At 43.6% G+C, this 14,388-nt stretch overlaps 1 protein-coding gene across 1 annotated transcript in view; it reads right to left on the bottom strand.

Moving 5' to 3' along the window:
• LOC135219926 (xylosyltransferase oxt-like) overlaps positions 1 to 14,388 on the bottom strand; it is a 313,007-nt gene that overhangs the window by 131,452 nt on the left and 167,167 nt on the right. The window contains exon 5 of the mRNA XM_064257145.1: positions 7,517 to 7,670. Coding sequence (XP_064113215.1) covers positions 7,517 to 7,670 — 154 coding nt within the window. The remainder of the gene's footprint in view (positions 1 to 7,516; positions 7,671 to 14,388) is intronic.

Genomic DNA, 14,388 nt, shown 5'->3' with positions numbered 1-14,388 from the left:
ATATATATATAGATATACTTATATATATATTATATCGTTATATATATATATATAGACCAAGTATCTTTACTTCAACCAGGATTATTAAAAAACAAGTTGTGCTAATGTCCGTTCCCTTCAAATTAAATACAACTTGTAAACTTTGGTCAAACTTATAAAAATGATATTGTTAAAACTACAATAAAGGTTTTGTACATACTTACCTGGCAGATATATACTTAGCTATAGTCTCCGACGTTCCGACAGAATTTCAAAAAATCTCGCGGCACACGCGACAGGTAGGTCAGGTGGTCTACCTACCCGCCGCTGGGTGGCGGGGCGTATGAACCAATCTATCTCTCCAGCCAGATTTTTTTTTTTTTTTTTTTTTTTTTTTTGTTCTTTCACCTGTCTCCTGAGAGGAGGCTGGGTGGGCCATTAGACGTATATATCTGCCAGGTAAGTATGTACAAAAATGCTTTATTGTAGTTAACAATATCATTTTTGTTTGTACATGAACTTCCCTGCCAGATATATACTTAGCTGATTGGCACCCTTGGTGGAGGGTAAGAGACAGCTAAAGTAATAAGGAGAGATAAGAAACAAACTGATGTTGTAGGATATAAATAACCTTGGTTCTTACCTGTTCAGGCAGAAGACTTCATTGATACTGTCTCTGAGTCTGCGTTGCCCTGGAGAGCTACAGCTAGGACGTGACCTGATGCTGAAAGACTCTCGGATCTACCACTGGGATATATGATCCCTTTGTGTGGTAGAATCCAAGTCGGATCCTGTTAAAGGGAGTTCGTCCCTATCTTAACAGGTCCTAACCACTACTACTGCAAGGAGCCACACTCATCAGACCACCTAACCAAACTACTAAAGATTAGTATTACGACCTAAAGAGATGCCTTCATGCATCCTCTTTAAGGCAACCAACAACAACAAATACAAGGGGAAAAATTTATACTACTAAACAGGATGAGTTCCAGCTCCCTGCCCCAGCACTGAATCCGCAGATACGTATGGGCCAGGCGAAGCATTTTTCGTAAGTGATTCTCACATCACGTAAGTAGTGGTTCGCGAACACTGACTGACATCTCCAGAATGTTGTCTCCATCAGATTTCGCACGGACATATTCTTGTTGAAAGCAAGAGAAGTTCCTATGGCTCTTACTTCGTTGTGCTTTCACTTTAAGAAGCCTAAGATGCTTCTTCTCTGCAGGATCCGTGTGCTTCTTTGATGAGGCTTCTCAAGAAGAAGGACAATGCGTTCTTCGACAAGTGGGACGAGTAGGCTCTTTTACTGAACACCACAGGACCTCTCGGTTGGCTTTCAGTTGCTCTTTTCTCTAAGGTAGTATTTCACCATTCTCACTGGACAAAGAGTTCTCTCGGGTTCTTCTCCTACAAAGAAGATAACCCACGAATCTCGAAGTTCTTGGGCCATGGACTTGATGGGTTCTCATTCTTTGCAAGAAAACCAGGAAGGAAGAGCAAATGAGAGAGTCCTCCTTAAAACCCACATTACCATCAATCGCCTGAAGCTCACTCACTCTCTGGCGGAAGCTAGAGCCATCAAAAACAGTCTTTTCCTGGTAAGGTCTCTGAATGAGGCTGAATTAGGGGGTTTCAAACCTAGAGGACCCAAGGAATTGAAGGACTACATCCAAATTCCAGCTAGGTGTCTTAGGAGACTGCATTTTCGTTGTATCAAAAGACCTAATAAGGTCCTGTAGGTCTTATCTTCCGATAAGTTGAGGCCTGTGCCTGAAGACATTCGCCAACATACTACGATAGCCTTTAATCGTTGAAAGCCCTAAGCCACAATTCTTGTCTTAAGAAAAAAATTAAAAAGAAGTCTGCAATTGATTCACAGGAGGTACTGGAAGAGGAACGGGTTATTCCTCTTGCACCATCTTCTGAAGACATCCCACTTCGACTGGTTACACTCGTAAGGGGTGGAAGACCTCCTCGCTCTAGCGATTGCCTTAGCAGCTGCTGACGAAAAGCCTTTCGCTCTGACCAGTTTCTGGACAGTCTGAAGCCAGTCAGACTGAGAGCGGGGAGGTTTTTGTGGTAGTCGAAGTCGTGGGGGCTGTCTGAGTAGATCGCTCCTTAGAGGAAGCGATCTTGGAAAATCCACTAGCCATTCCAGCACCTCTGTGAACCAATCTTGTGCTGGCCAAAAGGGAGCTATCAAAGCTCATCTCGCGGAATCTGACTCTGCGAACTTTTTTAAAGTCAACCCCAGAATCTTGAAGGGGGGAAACGCGATACATCGAGTCCTTTCCAATCGAGTAGGAGAGTGTCTATCCCTATTGCTCCTGGATCCGAGATGGGCGAGCAATACAGATCCAGTCTTTTGTTCTTTGAAGTTGCAAAACAGGTCTAAGAGAGGCCTGCCCCACAACTTCCAAAGCTCTGGCAAACATCTTGGTGCAGAGTCCACTCTGTGGGAAGGACCTGATCTTTCCTGCTGAGGAGATCTGCCCTTACATTCCTTTCTCCCTGTACGAATCTGGTGAGAAGTTTTATCCCCCTTTCTTCTGTCCACAGAAGAAGATCTCTTGCTGTTTCGTACAGAGAGAAGGAATGCGTCCCCCCCACCTGTTTCCTGATGTATGCCAGAGCCGTGGTGTTGTCCGAGTTATTTGCACAACTGCTCCTGTCACATCTGACTCGAACTCCTTCAGAGAAACCACACGGCTATTAGTTTCTTTCCTGCCAGGAAGACTGGTCCCCCACCCAGGTTCCTGACACCTCCTTGGTTCCCAGAGTCGCCCCCCAACCTGTTTCCGACGCATCGGAGAACAACACCAGGCTGGGGTTCTGGGATTGAAGAGGCAGTCCCTGCGAGAACTTGTTGGGATCGCCCACCATGCTAACTCCTTCTTGATTTGAAGAAAAATTGAACAGGGAGAACTTCAAATCCTGAGAAGGACGACTTCAATTCTGATGAAGAAGAATTGGAGCGGTCTCAGGTGCAACCTTCCCTAGGGAAACAAATTGCTCCAGTGAGGAGAGCGTCCCAGCAGACTCATTCCACTCCCTCACTGTGCATACTTCTTTCCCTAAGAAGGTTGTTGACTTTTTTTTCGAGTCCCCGGGCTATCCTCTCCTGTGACGGAAAAAGCCCGAAAAACAAAACTCAGAGAGTTCATCTGGATCCCCAGATAAACGCACTCTGAGCGGGAATTAGACTTGACTTCTGCAGATTGACCAGAAGTCCTAAGGAAAAAGTCAAATCCAGGGTTTTCTTCAAGTCCTTCAGACAACGATCTCTGGAATTGGCCCTTATAAGCCAATCGTCGAGATAGAGCGAAATCCTCACCCCTTCTAGGTGAAGCCATTGTGCCACATTCCTCATGATGGCCGTAAAGACTTGGGGGGTCCGTGGAGAGGCCAAAACACAGGGCCCTGAATTGGAAGATTCTTCCCCCCATCATGAATCTTAGAAACTTCCTCGAGGAAGGATGGATTGGTACGTGGAAGTAAGTAAGCGTCCTGTAAGTCCAAGGACACCATCCAGTCCCCTGGACGGAAGTGCTGCTAACACCAAGGCAGTGGTCTCCATCGTGAACTTCTTCTTTTCGACGAAGAAGTTCAGGGCGCTTACATCCAACACCGGTCTCCATCCCCCTGAGGATTTCGGAACTAGGAACAGGCGGTTGTAAAAGCCTGCCGAAAGATGATCTGCCACTAGTTCGATCGCCTCCTTTTCCAGCATCTGATCTACCGCTAGTCGGAGGGCTTGATTCATGGTGGGGTCCCTGTATCTGGCCGTCAACTCCCTCGGGGTATTCGTCAAGGGAGGCCTCGAAGAGAACGGGATGAGATAAGCCCTTCCTCAAAAATTGACAGGGTCCAGGCATCTGCGTCTTTCTGGGCCCAGACTTCTGCAAACTGTAAAAGCCTGGCGCCTACAGTTGTCTGAAGGACTTGAGTCTTACTTGGGAGGTTGTGATGACTTCGTAAAAGTCCTCCCTCTTCTATTTGGTTTCCGACCTCTGAACGAAGAGGATCTAGAGGTAGAAGCCCTCGAAAGGGTTCCTGAGAGGTCGGCTTAGCTTTCGTTCGTCTTTAGTCTGGAAGGTAGGGCGCGGCTTCCTTGCAGACTGCGCTAGAAGGTCCTGCGTAGCTTTTGGCAGAGAGAGCCTTCGAAATGTCTTGAACCAGGTGTTAGGAAACAGCTGCGTAGAGAGAGGGCAAAAAGCAAAGACGATCTCTGAGCATGGTGAGACAGGACTTTGTTAAAAATGAGCAAAATTTACTGATCTTTCTTCAATGACCCCTGCTCCCAAACAGGCGAAGCTATTTCGCTGGCCCCATCCCTCACCGATTATCCATACAGGATAAGACACAATTCAAATCCTCGGAAAAAAACGTGTCCGGTCCTTGAGTTTTCTTGGCTAGGACTACCGAGGGACCAATCGAGAAGTTGAAAACTTCCAAGACTCTAAAAATGCCTTTTAGAATTGTGATCTATTTCATTCACTGCCCACGTAGTTTTGGCCGAATTCAAAGCTGATCTTCTAGTGGCGTCTACTAGTGCCGAAAAATCTGCGTCAGCTGAAGACGGAAGGCCCAGTCCCAAGGGTTCTCCTGTCTCATACCAAAATCCTGTCCATCCTGAAAGCTTCGACGGAGGGAAGGCAAACATAGTTTTCCCCGCGTTCTTCTTTAGTACGCATCCATGAACCGAAACTCTTGAGCGGTTTCTTCATAGAAAGAGTCGGTTTCATTCTCACACACGAAGATCCTTTCGTTGCTTTCGCTGTGGAGAACAACGAGTGTGGAGAAGGAGGAGCAGTAGGGCTCAAAGACTCTCCGAACTCCTGAAGGAGAAGCTCTGTGAGCTCTTGTACGAAGAAACTGTTGCCGATGTATTAGTTTCTTCCTCAGAGGCTTCCTGGTCTTCTTGAGGAGAACGAGGATGAGGATCCTTATGAGAATCCTTAGATGATTCCTAGCTGGGGTACAGTGCGATGAGGAGACAAACGTCTTGAATGAGGAGAAGATTCCAAAGTAGAGAGGCGTACAGGAGAACGATGAGTCGTAAAAGAAGGACGCTTATCCGAAAATTCTTGTCTAATCTCGCATTCCTTCCTAAACGCAGACAAACTCTTAACAGCAAAAGAGGAAGGACTCCTTTCCCTAGAAAGACCACGTCTATCCCTAGGGAAACTACGAGAGGGAGAGCGCCTACTAAATCCTGGCGCGATCGTGAGGAGAGCGGCTACTAGGCGCCGAGCGCCTATCTGTCACAGGGCGCTTAGGGGAATCCTGGCGCCTACCAAGCGGCGAAACGTTGCTAAAAATAGGGCGCCTATCAGGAGCAGGGCGCTTGAGAGGCTCTTGATGCTACGAAGCGGGGAGAGCGGCTGCTATGCTCCGAGCGCTTAAACGGAACAGGGCGTTCGGCGAGATCTTGGTCCTTACCAAGGGGAGAACGTCTGTAAGGCTCCGAGCACCTAACAGAAGCAGGGCGCTTGAGGCGTTCTTGACTTCTAGCAAGAGGAGACCGATCAGGAGTAGGGAGTCTCGAGAACGAAGAGCGCCTACTAGGAGAAACGAAGCAAACGAGGATCAAGGCGTCTTTCTCCAGGAGAACAGCTACTAAAAGAAGGACGCTTACCAGGAGCAGGGCTCCTACTAGACTCTTGATGTCTTACAGGGGAGGAGCGAACTCCATGCGATGAGCGCCTACCAGTCACGTTATCCGACGCCCGACGACAGTAAGTCGGAAGGAGAAGGGCGCCTACTTTCAGAAGGGCATTCCCTAGGTTCTCTGAGAAGGCGAGGAGAAGAAAGATGAGACGGAGACGACGAAATAAGTCTTCTATGACTGAGCGACTCTCTCTTCTTGCACGAACTCTAGAAGAAGGAGAAACAGAAGGGGCTGAGCGTCTACCCGAGGCAGGATCCGATCTGGGGAAATATCGTCATAGTCCAAGGAGCGCCTATCCGACGAATGGCGTCTCGACACCTCCGAGCGGGAGTGGTGTTCCTCTCGTGAAATGTTACGATGTGTAGAAGTATCCTCAAAAGAAGGAGATCGCCGATTACAAGGAGAGCGCTCTTCCGACAAAACGCGCCCTCGATCTCTTGATAGGGAGAGACAAATCCTTCCTTCTACACGATCTCGATGCCAAGGAGTCCGCCAAGGCTGTGATCTGAGCTTGTAGGCCCGCTAGCACTCGAGAAGGAGAGTCCCCAGGATCTTCTTTCCGAAGCAAAGCTCAGCGCGAGGAGCGGGAGAAGGAGGGCGATCATCTGGGATCTCCTAGGCTTCTTTGCTTGCAAGGAAGCTACATCAGAAAAGTCTTCTGGGCTGGACGCTAACGTACTGAAGGGAGCCTCCGCAGCCCTCTTCAACGGGAGTGACGCCTCCTTAGAGCTCGAACCACGCTTCGGCGAAGGAGAAGAGGATGACGAAAAACACTGACGAAGAATATTCTTCTTCTTACGATCCAAGGCAGCCTGGGAGCGAACTTCAGGATCTGCGAGGGGACGCCTGACCGGTGGGGGCTCTCCTAGCCCTCCTGCGGCTTTCGACTTTCCTCCTCCACTGGAACTGGGAGTCTGGAAGAGGTCTAGGCCTGGAGGCACTAAGGAGCCGGTCAGACGCACCCTCCACATCACTGGGGTACACTGCACTTATCATCACTGACACTCTTACCTTGATCAGTACGAAGATTCTTGTCTTCCTTAGAACACAAGGAAGCTTTTGAGGCCGCGCCTCCTAAGACGAATCTACGGCTTCGGTGCGGGGAACAGGAGCTGAGACCTGGGAGGAAGGTTCTAAAACTACATTAATGTTAGTTTCATTCTCACTCATTCTCAACCTGCTCGAACTCCTTGAAGAAGCTTTACGTACCCTATCCCTTTCAAGTTTCCTAATATAAGAAGGAAAAGAGCCTTATATTCATCTTCGTTCAAAACCTCACACTCTTGACACGGGTTACTAAACACGACATTCATTCCTACATTTAACACAGAAAGTGTGAGGTCAACCGCAGCTTTCGGTAACCTCACCTTACATCCATCGGTCAAACATATCTAAACAAAACAAAAACCGGAGTTTTGGAAACAGAATCAAAAATCAGACATTCTACAGGAAAATCCAGCGCAAAGTCAATAACAGTCCACAATCAAGCGTATGCCAAGCCAAATAGAGCGAATACGTCACCAAAATGTCCAAATCAATCTCCAGGCAAGCGAGAAATGAAGAATATATCGGAATGAAACGACAACAGTTGTTATCGCTTCAGCGACAGAAAAAAATCTGGCTGGAGAGATAGATTGGTTCATACGCCCGCCACCCCGAGCGGCGGGTAAGGTAGACCACCTGACCTACCTGTCGCGTGTGCCGCGAGATTTGAAATTCTGTCGGAACGTCGGAGACTATAGCTACGTATATATCTGGCAGGGAAGTTCATGTACAAAATTACTATATGAAGCTTACTGAAGCTTCATATAATAAATTTCCACAATATAACAGCAACACTTACAGAAAACAGAAGCACTTCCTTACCCATACTGTACTCCAGCATAAACGTATCCACGTTGATAACAAATATCTGCACAAATATTAGGAGTGTTACGTTTTAGCTGTGCCGCATGACCACGAAGAATTCGTTTTTCCCGGCTATCCACAAAGCAGCCCATACTCTTTCCCCGAACCCTTCCTGAAAGGATACTACTGATAATATCATAAAATAATGACCCAAAAACTTAAAATAAAAGTCTCTACATTCATTCCACAAGCCTTTATTACTGAAATTTTTTTCTCTATGTACTGTAAAAATTTCTATGGTATATTGCAAACGCATCATAATCACAGTCTTAGATAATAAGAAATAAATCCCCAAAGTCTATAGTACAACTCTGAGCCAAACATTTAAAAAAACTTAACAAAGTGAAAAAAGTTTGCTATAAATTTCTCCTTAACAGAAAAAAAAAATTCAACTATCCAAACTTAAAAGCTTCAACAGAACTTTTAAATAAACTAATCACAAAGCATTCTATTTCTGATATCCAAATATGCTTAGAATTCTAAGTCCTACTTGAAATAACTAGTATATTTAAAAAATTGTGCCTTGTGTAGAGATGAAGATTTTCAATGCTTGCAATATAAGAAAAAAAAATGTTGGCTCAATATGAAAAAAGTAAAGCACTTGTGCAAACAGTTTTAGCAAAGGTTTAATCTTCAATAAAACTAATAAAAGTCATTCTACCAACATAATACCACTCAAAAAGAATTACAGGCAGTCCTCAGTTAACAGCGATCCAGTTTTATGGTGCTTGATTAGTGCCATAAAATCGGCGATTTATGGTGCCATAACAGGCCAAGTTTTGGTTATCGGTGCCATAAGGTGCCGATAGCAGAGTTATGGCGCCATAACATACATATTAGAGGTGTCATTAACTGGTTATCGGTTCCATTAACCGAAACTAAGTGCCATAAATTGCCGAGTTTTGATTAATGGAGGTTTTTGCTTATCAGCACCCAGCCGATAACTGGGGACTGCCTTAACTAAAACAATTGCACACACTCAATTGCAAATGTTATGACATAGGCTACTGAAAGAAAAGCACACAAATAATTAAATGTTATAGTGCTAAAGATCTAATTTTTATTCCCCAAACATGCATCAATGATTAGCTATGCTATTACTGTACAATGCATTTGTCAATACTATTCATGGTTGCAAAAACAACTGGTCTCAATTATGTTTCCCTAACTGGGCTAAATATTCAACTAAAACAACAGATGACCTAGGAATGCTAATAATATTGTTTTGAACTGTTTTGTTACAAGTCTATAAAAACAATATCTACCAAACTACCATACCTTAAAGAAGGAGACAAGAAAAGCAGATATAAAAACTCTACATACACATATATAAGGATTTTGGATGTCACCAGTTTAAGGACTGATCTGTTACCTCTTTTAATATTGTGGAGACAATATAACTACCTACTTCCATCAACGATAAAACAGGAATACAGTGCACATTTGTCAAAGCAACTCACATGAGTAGGACAAAAGATTAACCTAATAATCCATATCCCTTTATAGTCAGATGATTTGCTACAATCCACTGTGAGAATCTTCAATCTTTACCACATTCATATGTCCCATAATGAAAAGCAATTTTGTCTGAAATTTGTAATGGACATTGAAGGAAAAGTGAAGAAACACAGTAAAAACAAACTTGACTTCTGAAACAATCTGCTCCATGAACAAGTAATTAAATGTTATAGTACATAACTTGAAACCTGAGGACTGTAAACAAAACTGTCCATCTTAGATCATTTCAAGTTCATAAATTAGCAGCAGAATATTGCGGTAAAACCGTGGATATGCTCAGTGTCTTAAATCCACTTCAAGTATTATTAAAAAACCTTTTCATCCATTCCCTTTGCTCGATTTCCACTAGTTTGTCTAACTTTTTACATTTTCTGTATTACAATTTAGAATTCACTCAAGAACACATACAATGGGCTAACCTTTAACTGCCTAAATATTTGGCTCATTGGTCTGGTTACGGTTTAATAATAATCCAGTATATATAAATGCAATGTGTGACCATATATTTTTTTCTGTGTATCACTGATGGAACAGTGTACCTATAAATAGGATGTAAAATGAAGTGTACTGGTCTGAGCTTTGCAATAGATATCATCTTTAAGAACAGGCCTTGCCATTGCCTATCTCCAGCCAAGCCTCTCTCAAAAATGACCCTCATAAGTATGTAAAACAATGGTACCTTTGTATGAGCTTTCAGAAAGTATGTATTAATGTCCCATGGAGTAGGACTTGCCATCATCCATCCTAGGACTCATCTCTCAAAGTGGCTCTTTAGTGCAGTAAAGATATACAAATTGAAGTGCCTTTGACCAGCTTTGGGATGGTAAGTAATGCCCTAAGGACCCAACTTGCGGTTCAAACCTCTCTTACGTATATTAAAGTGACATACCACCTCGTAATAAACAATCCCTTTAACAGAACAGCAACAGGAAAATAAACTTCAATTACCACCCCATAGTAAACAATTCCTTTAACAGAATAGGACCAGGAAAATAGACTTCAATTATGATGAGAGCCACATTCCATTCCTGAAAGTGATTAGAGGGAAACTGTAACCATGAGACCTTCATCTAATGAGAGCAAACCTACATTTTGTTGAATCAGCATTACTGTATATGACCCACAAGTACAAAGAAGTGGCTCTGAGAGAACCAGTCAGAGCCGGTACACAGACTTGCTACAAGTGACTGGGGTGCCTGCCAACATTTTAATTATGATCTGGTTATGGTTTATCTAGAATATGTCAAGTCAAAGTAATGTCAGGTGTGGGGTAGCAACTGGCAAACAAAAAAAAACAAAAGAACAAATTGTGTATGTATACCCTCTGCTGCCAGTGTGAATATGACACCAAAAACCAATGCTGCCACCATGTATGAAGAGGTGATGGCAGATCATGGGAAAGAACACACAGCAATAAAAAATCAGATGCGACATAATACTACAGCTGACCATTGGAAATAAAGAACTGCATAATCAGTCGAGTAAAGGGGACATAAGCTTTTACGTAAACGTTTAAGAGAGGTCATGTACAACTCTCTTGGTTAAGTCAGATGACAAGCAGTAGCCATGCCCTGTACCAAAAGTAAGTACAACCAGCATACCCCAGCCTCAAGCAAAACACCTCTACACCTGATCCTCATATTCTAACCCAGATAAAATGGAAAACTTAACTGCTGGTGACTGTAAGTATAGTAATATAATATGATTTTTTATGCATCAGGTATCTGAAATGAAGCAATGAAATACTAAGCTGAATACTGTGGCTAATACTTAGATTTATTAGAATAACTACAAGGAACACAAAAAGAAATGCTACATCACAACTTATTTAAATTACAGTACGTATATATTAAAAAAATGGGTCTGGGAAATCCATTTTGAGGCCCATAAGGAGGTTTTTGATCATTTTTTCCAGTGACTGACTTCCTATGTCTCCCAATGTCTGAGCAAGAGAGGACTCCATTAAGAAATATATCGTGGTCACTCAAGCAAATAGCCTCTTGCACTGGAAAATTTTATCAGGAAAAAGAAATTAAATTATGTATGATAGTAACTCAATTCTTCAAGCAACTGCAGGGTAAACTAATCATCAGATCTTCAACCACTATGAGTAAACCTTGATTTTTTTTTAAAATCAGTGTTATATGGCCTGACTTAAGAGAAGCAGTTTGAATTGGTACAGGCCATTACAGAGCCTTGGAAATTGGGAGGGTGAAGTGCCTCCCAACCACTCCTTTGATTGTGATTTCAATTATGAGTTTCTTGTGGTTAAGATATCTATCATCTTGTGCTAACAGGTGTATTACTGACAACCAACACTGTAATGTCAACTGTTATATTTAACTCTATGTGACACTATAAAAATAATCATCATCTTGGTCATCATAAAAGCTGTCTACATCTTTTCTCTCGTAAGAGGCAAAAAATTAGTTCTCTTCATTCTTCTGTCCTGTGCTCTTTCTGCCTGAACTCTTCTCTATTTCTTTTTACCAGCTTGATACAGACAAGGACATTGAATTTCCTTAGACATATTTAAACTGGCACCAAACATGCAGAAATTTGTCTCCCTTCCCAATAACCAGTAAAGACCAACCAAGATAAAAACAGCATGGGCATATACTGGGTCAAGCCAAAATGGCATGAAATACGGCAAGAATGTAAGGCATATATGAAGGAGTAACAAAAACTTATGACCTTAGGAAAGATGACAATTGAAAAATGACAAATTACTTAATCAATTTTTTTTTTATTTTTCATAGCTACAAACCCTCCGTCTTAACAATAGGAAAATCTTCTAGCGCCAGCTGGAAACCGGTTGAAAACAATCAAAGATTGTAAAGCAAGGAATCTGTGGCATCTGGCAACTCATGCGTATACGAGGTGGATGCTGATCACTGACCCAGGCTTGGAACCTTGGGACACATCAGTCTTTCTTCAACTGCCTTGGAGAGTCGTTTTCGCTTTGCTCTCCTGCCCCAACCGTTTTTTTTTTTTATCCAAACCTGTACTTTGTTTCGTATTTATTCAGCCAGAAGTTCAGTGGACATCTACGTTTTTTAGACGGTTTCCTTTGTTTCACGTGTTGACCTTCCTTGAGACATGCAAATTTCAGTTGATGTGCCTTTTCCTCTGCTTCGTCACTGCTTGAGCTTTGAGTATGCTGGTCCGTCTCCCAAGGGGATATTGCCCCATTCAGGGAGAGAGGGCCCACCTATTTTTTGTTCTTTAGTATTTTTTCTTTTGTTATATATTGAAGATAATTGAAATATTTATATTGGACACTACTGTTTTATCATCTTCTTACACATTTTCTGGGAAACATAGTAATGTTGCAGACACGGTTTTTTATGCTAGGACTCAACTGCCTACCATAAAAGTACATTTCCACTCTTCTTCAGCACGAATTTTATTGGTGCGTGATTGCGATCTTCCCGTCTGCTTGCAGGGCCTGCTTGCAGGGGCTGCTTGCAGGGCCAGTCATGATTGTTGTCTCATCTCTTTCTATCATTTATGGTGAGGGAGGGGTGTGGGTGGTATGGCTCAATACAGCTCACTCCCTCCTTTCCTTCCATCCGTCACATAAGCCTATGATTCTTTTTCCCTCCCCTCTCAGGATAGAAATCTTTCCTGAGGGAGAGAGCATGCTATGTGTTTCTTTGAAGGCTCCTCAGTTGTCAGCCCTGCTTCTTGCCTGGAAGTCTGGCAGTGATGGTGTTCATCAGAACTTGAGAGCCCCTCTGCTTCACTTCCAACTGACAGAGATGCCACTTCAATATTTTTGGTTTGTGTGTTTATTGCTGTGAAGAGAGAGACTTTGGATGCAGTCAGTGCTGTCGGTGGTGTATCCTTGCGGTCATCAGAGCCCCTGCTTGCCAACGATATGGGCGTCATATGTGGGGATATCAACCTTACAGATTGCTGTGAATATTGTCTCCCTATGCTGTCTGACACTGTGCCCTTATGTCATAGGATATAACTGTGGTACTGTTTTGTTTTAACGTTTTATGCACTACGCATTGTTTTCTCTCTCTCTCTCTCTCTCTCTCTCTCTCTCTCTCTCTCTCTCTCTCTCTCTCTCTCTCTCTCTCTCTCTCTCTCTCTCTCTCTGTGTGTAACAGTAATCTACTGTGACATCACAAATGGGCCTGTGATGCCATGGCTTCTGCATAATTTGACACTGCTGCAGTTGACTGAGGGGCGATCTCTCTTCATATTCTTCGGTGAAGGGTTTTCCTGGAAATATTTTGCTATCTATTACATGTACGTGTCTTGGGAAGGCCCTCCGGTTGCTGTAGGTGGTGGCAGAAGGCCTTTTTTGTTGCCATCTTCACTGTCATCGAGACCTTTGACTTGGGCTACCAGTCCGAATGCTGCGATGTCATTCTCAATAATTCTCTGCCTGTGACGTCCACTTTGGTAACATCTCTCCTCCACCTGTTGCTGTGACATAACTTCCATCATCAGCCATGAAGTCATCACAGTCGGTTGTCAACCCATCAGAGATGTTCTTCCAAGAGTTGGTTGATTGGTAGGATGTGTTCCAGAGTTTCAAGCAGGAGACGTCATAGGGTAAGACCTCTGTCGCCTTTCCTCCTCCTCCCCCTTCCCTCCCCTCCTGTTAAAGATTTGGGACTTGTGTTGTCTTTTAAGTGAGAGAGGGGTTTCTCCATCTTCCCAGCATAGACGTATCTCTCCTCTTCAAGTATGAGAACGTGTTCCAGTCCATGTGGAATCGAATGGAATATGGAATTTAGGCTTGAAGACCAAAGCACTGGAACGCATCCATGTGACGTCTTCTGAGTGTGTGAGTGGTGTTTCTCCATCTTCCTAGCATGGACGTGACTTCCTTTCAAGTACATGAACATGTTCATGACAATAGCAGAGTTGCGAGTCACAGAGGTCTGCCGTTTTCTCTACATGGCCGTGTTTCTCCCGAATACACGCAATCGTCACGTGATGAATATCCTACTCTCACTGTTCATCTTCCAGAGTTGGGTTGAGAGACCTCTAGGCAGACCTCTAAGCAAAAGTGATCTTCTCCCTGATGGTAAACACTGCTGTGGATCCTTGCTGGCCCGTGTACGTGGTCCTTGCTGGCCCGTGTAAGTGATGGAGATCCTACTCCCATCATTTGCCTTCCAGAGTCTGGGTTTGAATAGTATACACACCACAAATTACAAGCCCACAACCAGAAAAACAAGAATTTTTGGAAAGACTGCTAGCTGCTATAACAAGAAAGTTTCCAGGAAGGAATATATCATAATGGCAAGTGCGTACATGTATGGGCATGTTTGGGGGGGAGAGAAAACATG

This window comes from Macrobrachium nipponense, chromosome 1, assembly GCF_015104395.2.
Source record: "Macrobrachium nipponense isolate FS-2020 chromosome 1, ASM1510439v2, whole genome shotgun sequence".
In the NCBI taxonomy this organism is placed as follows: Eukaryota; Metazoa; Arthropoda; class Malacostraca; order Decapoda; family Palaemonidae; genus Macrobrachium; species Macrobrachium nipponense.
Note: the sequence above shows the minus strand (reverse complement) of the source record. Positions and strands in the feature narration are given on the sequence as shown.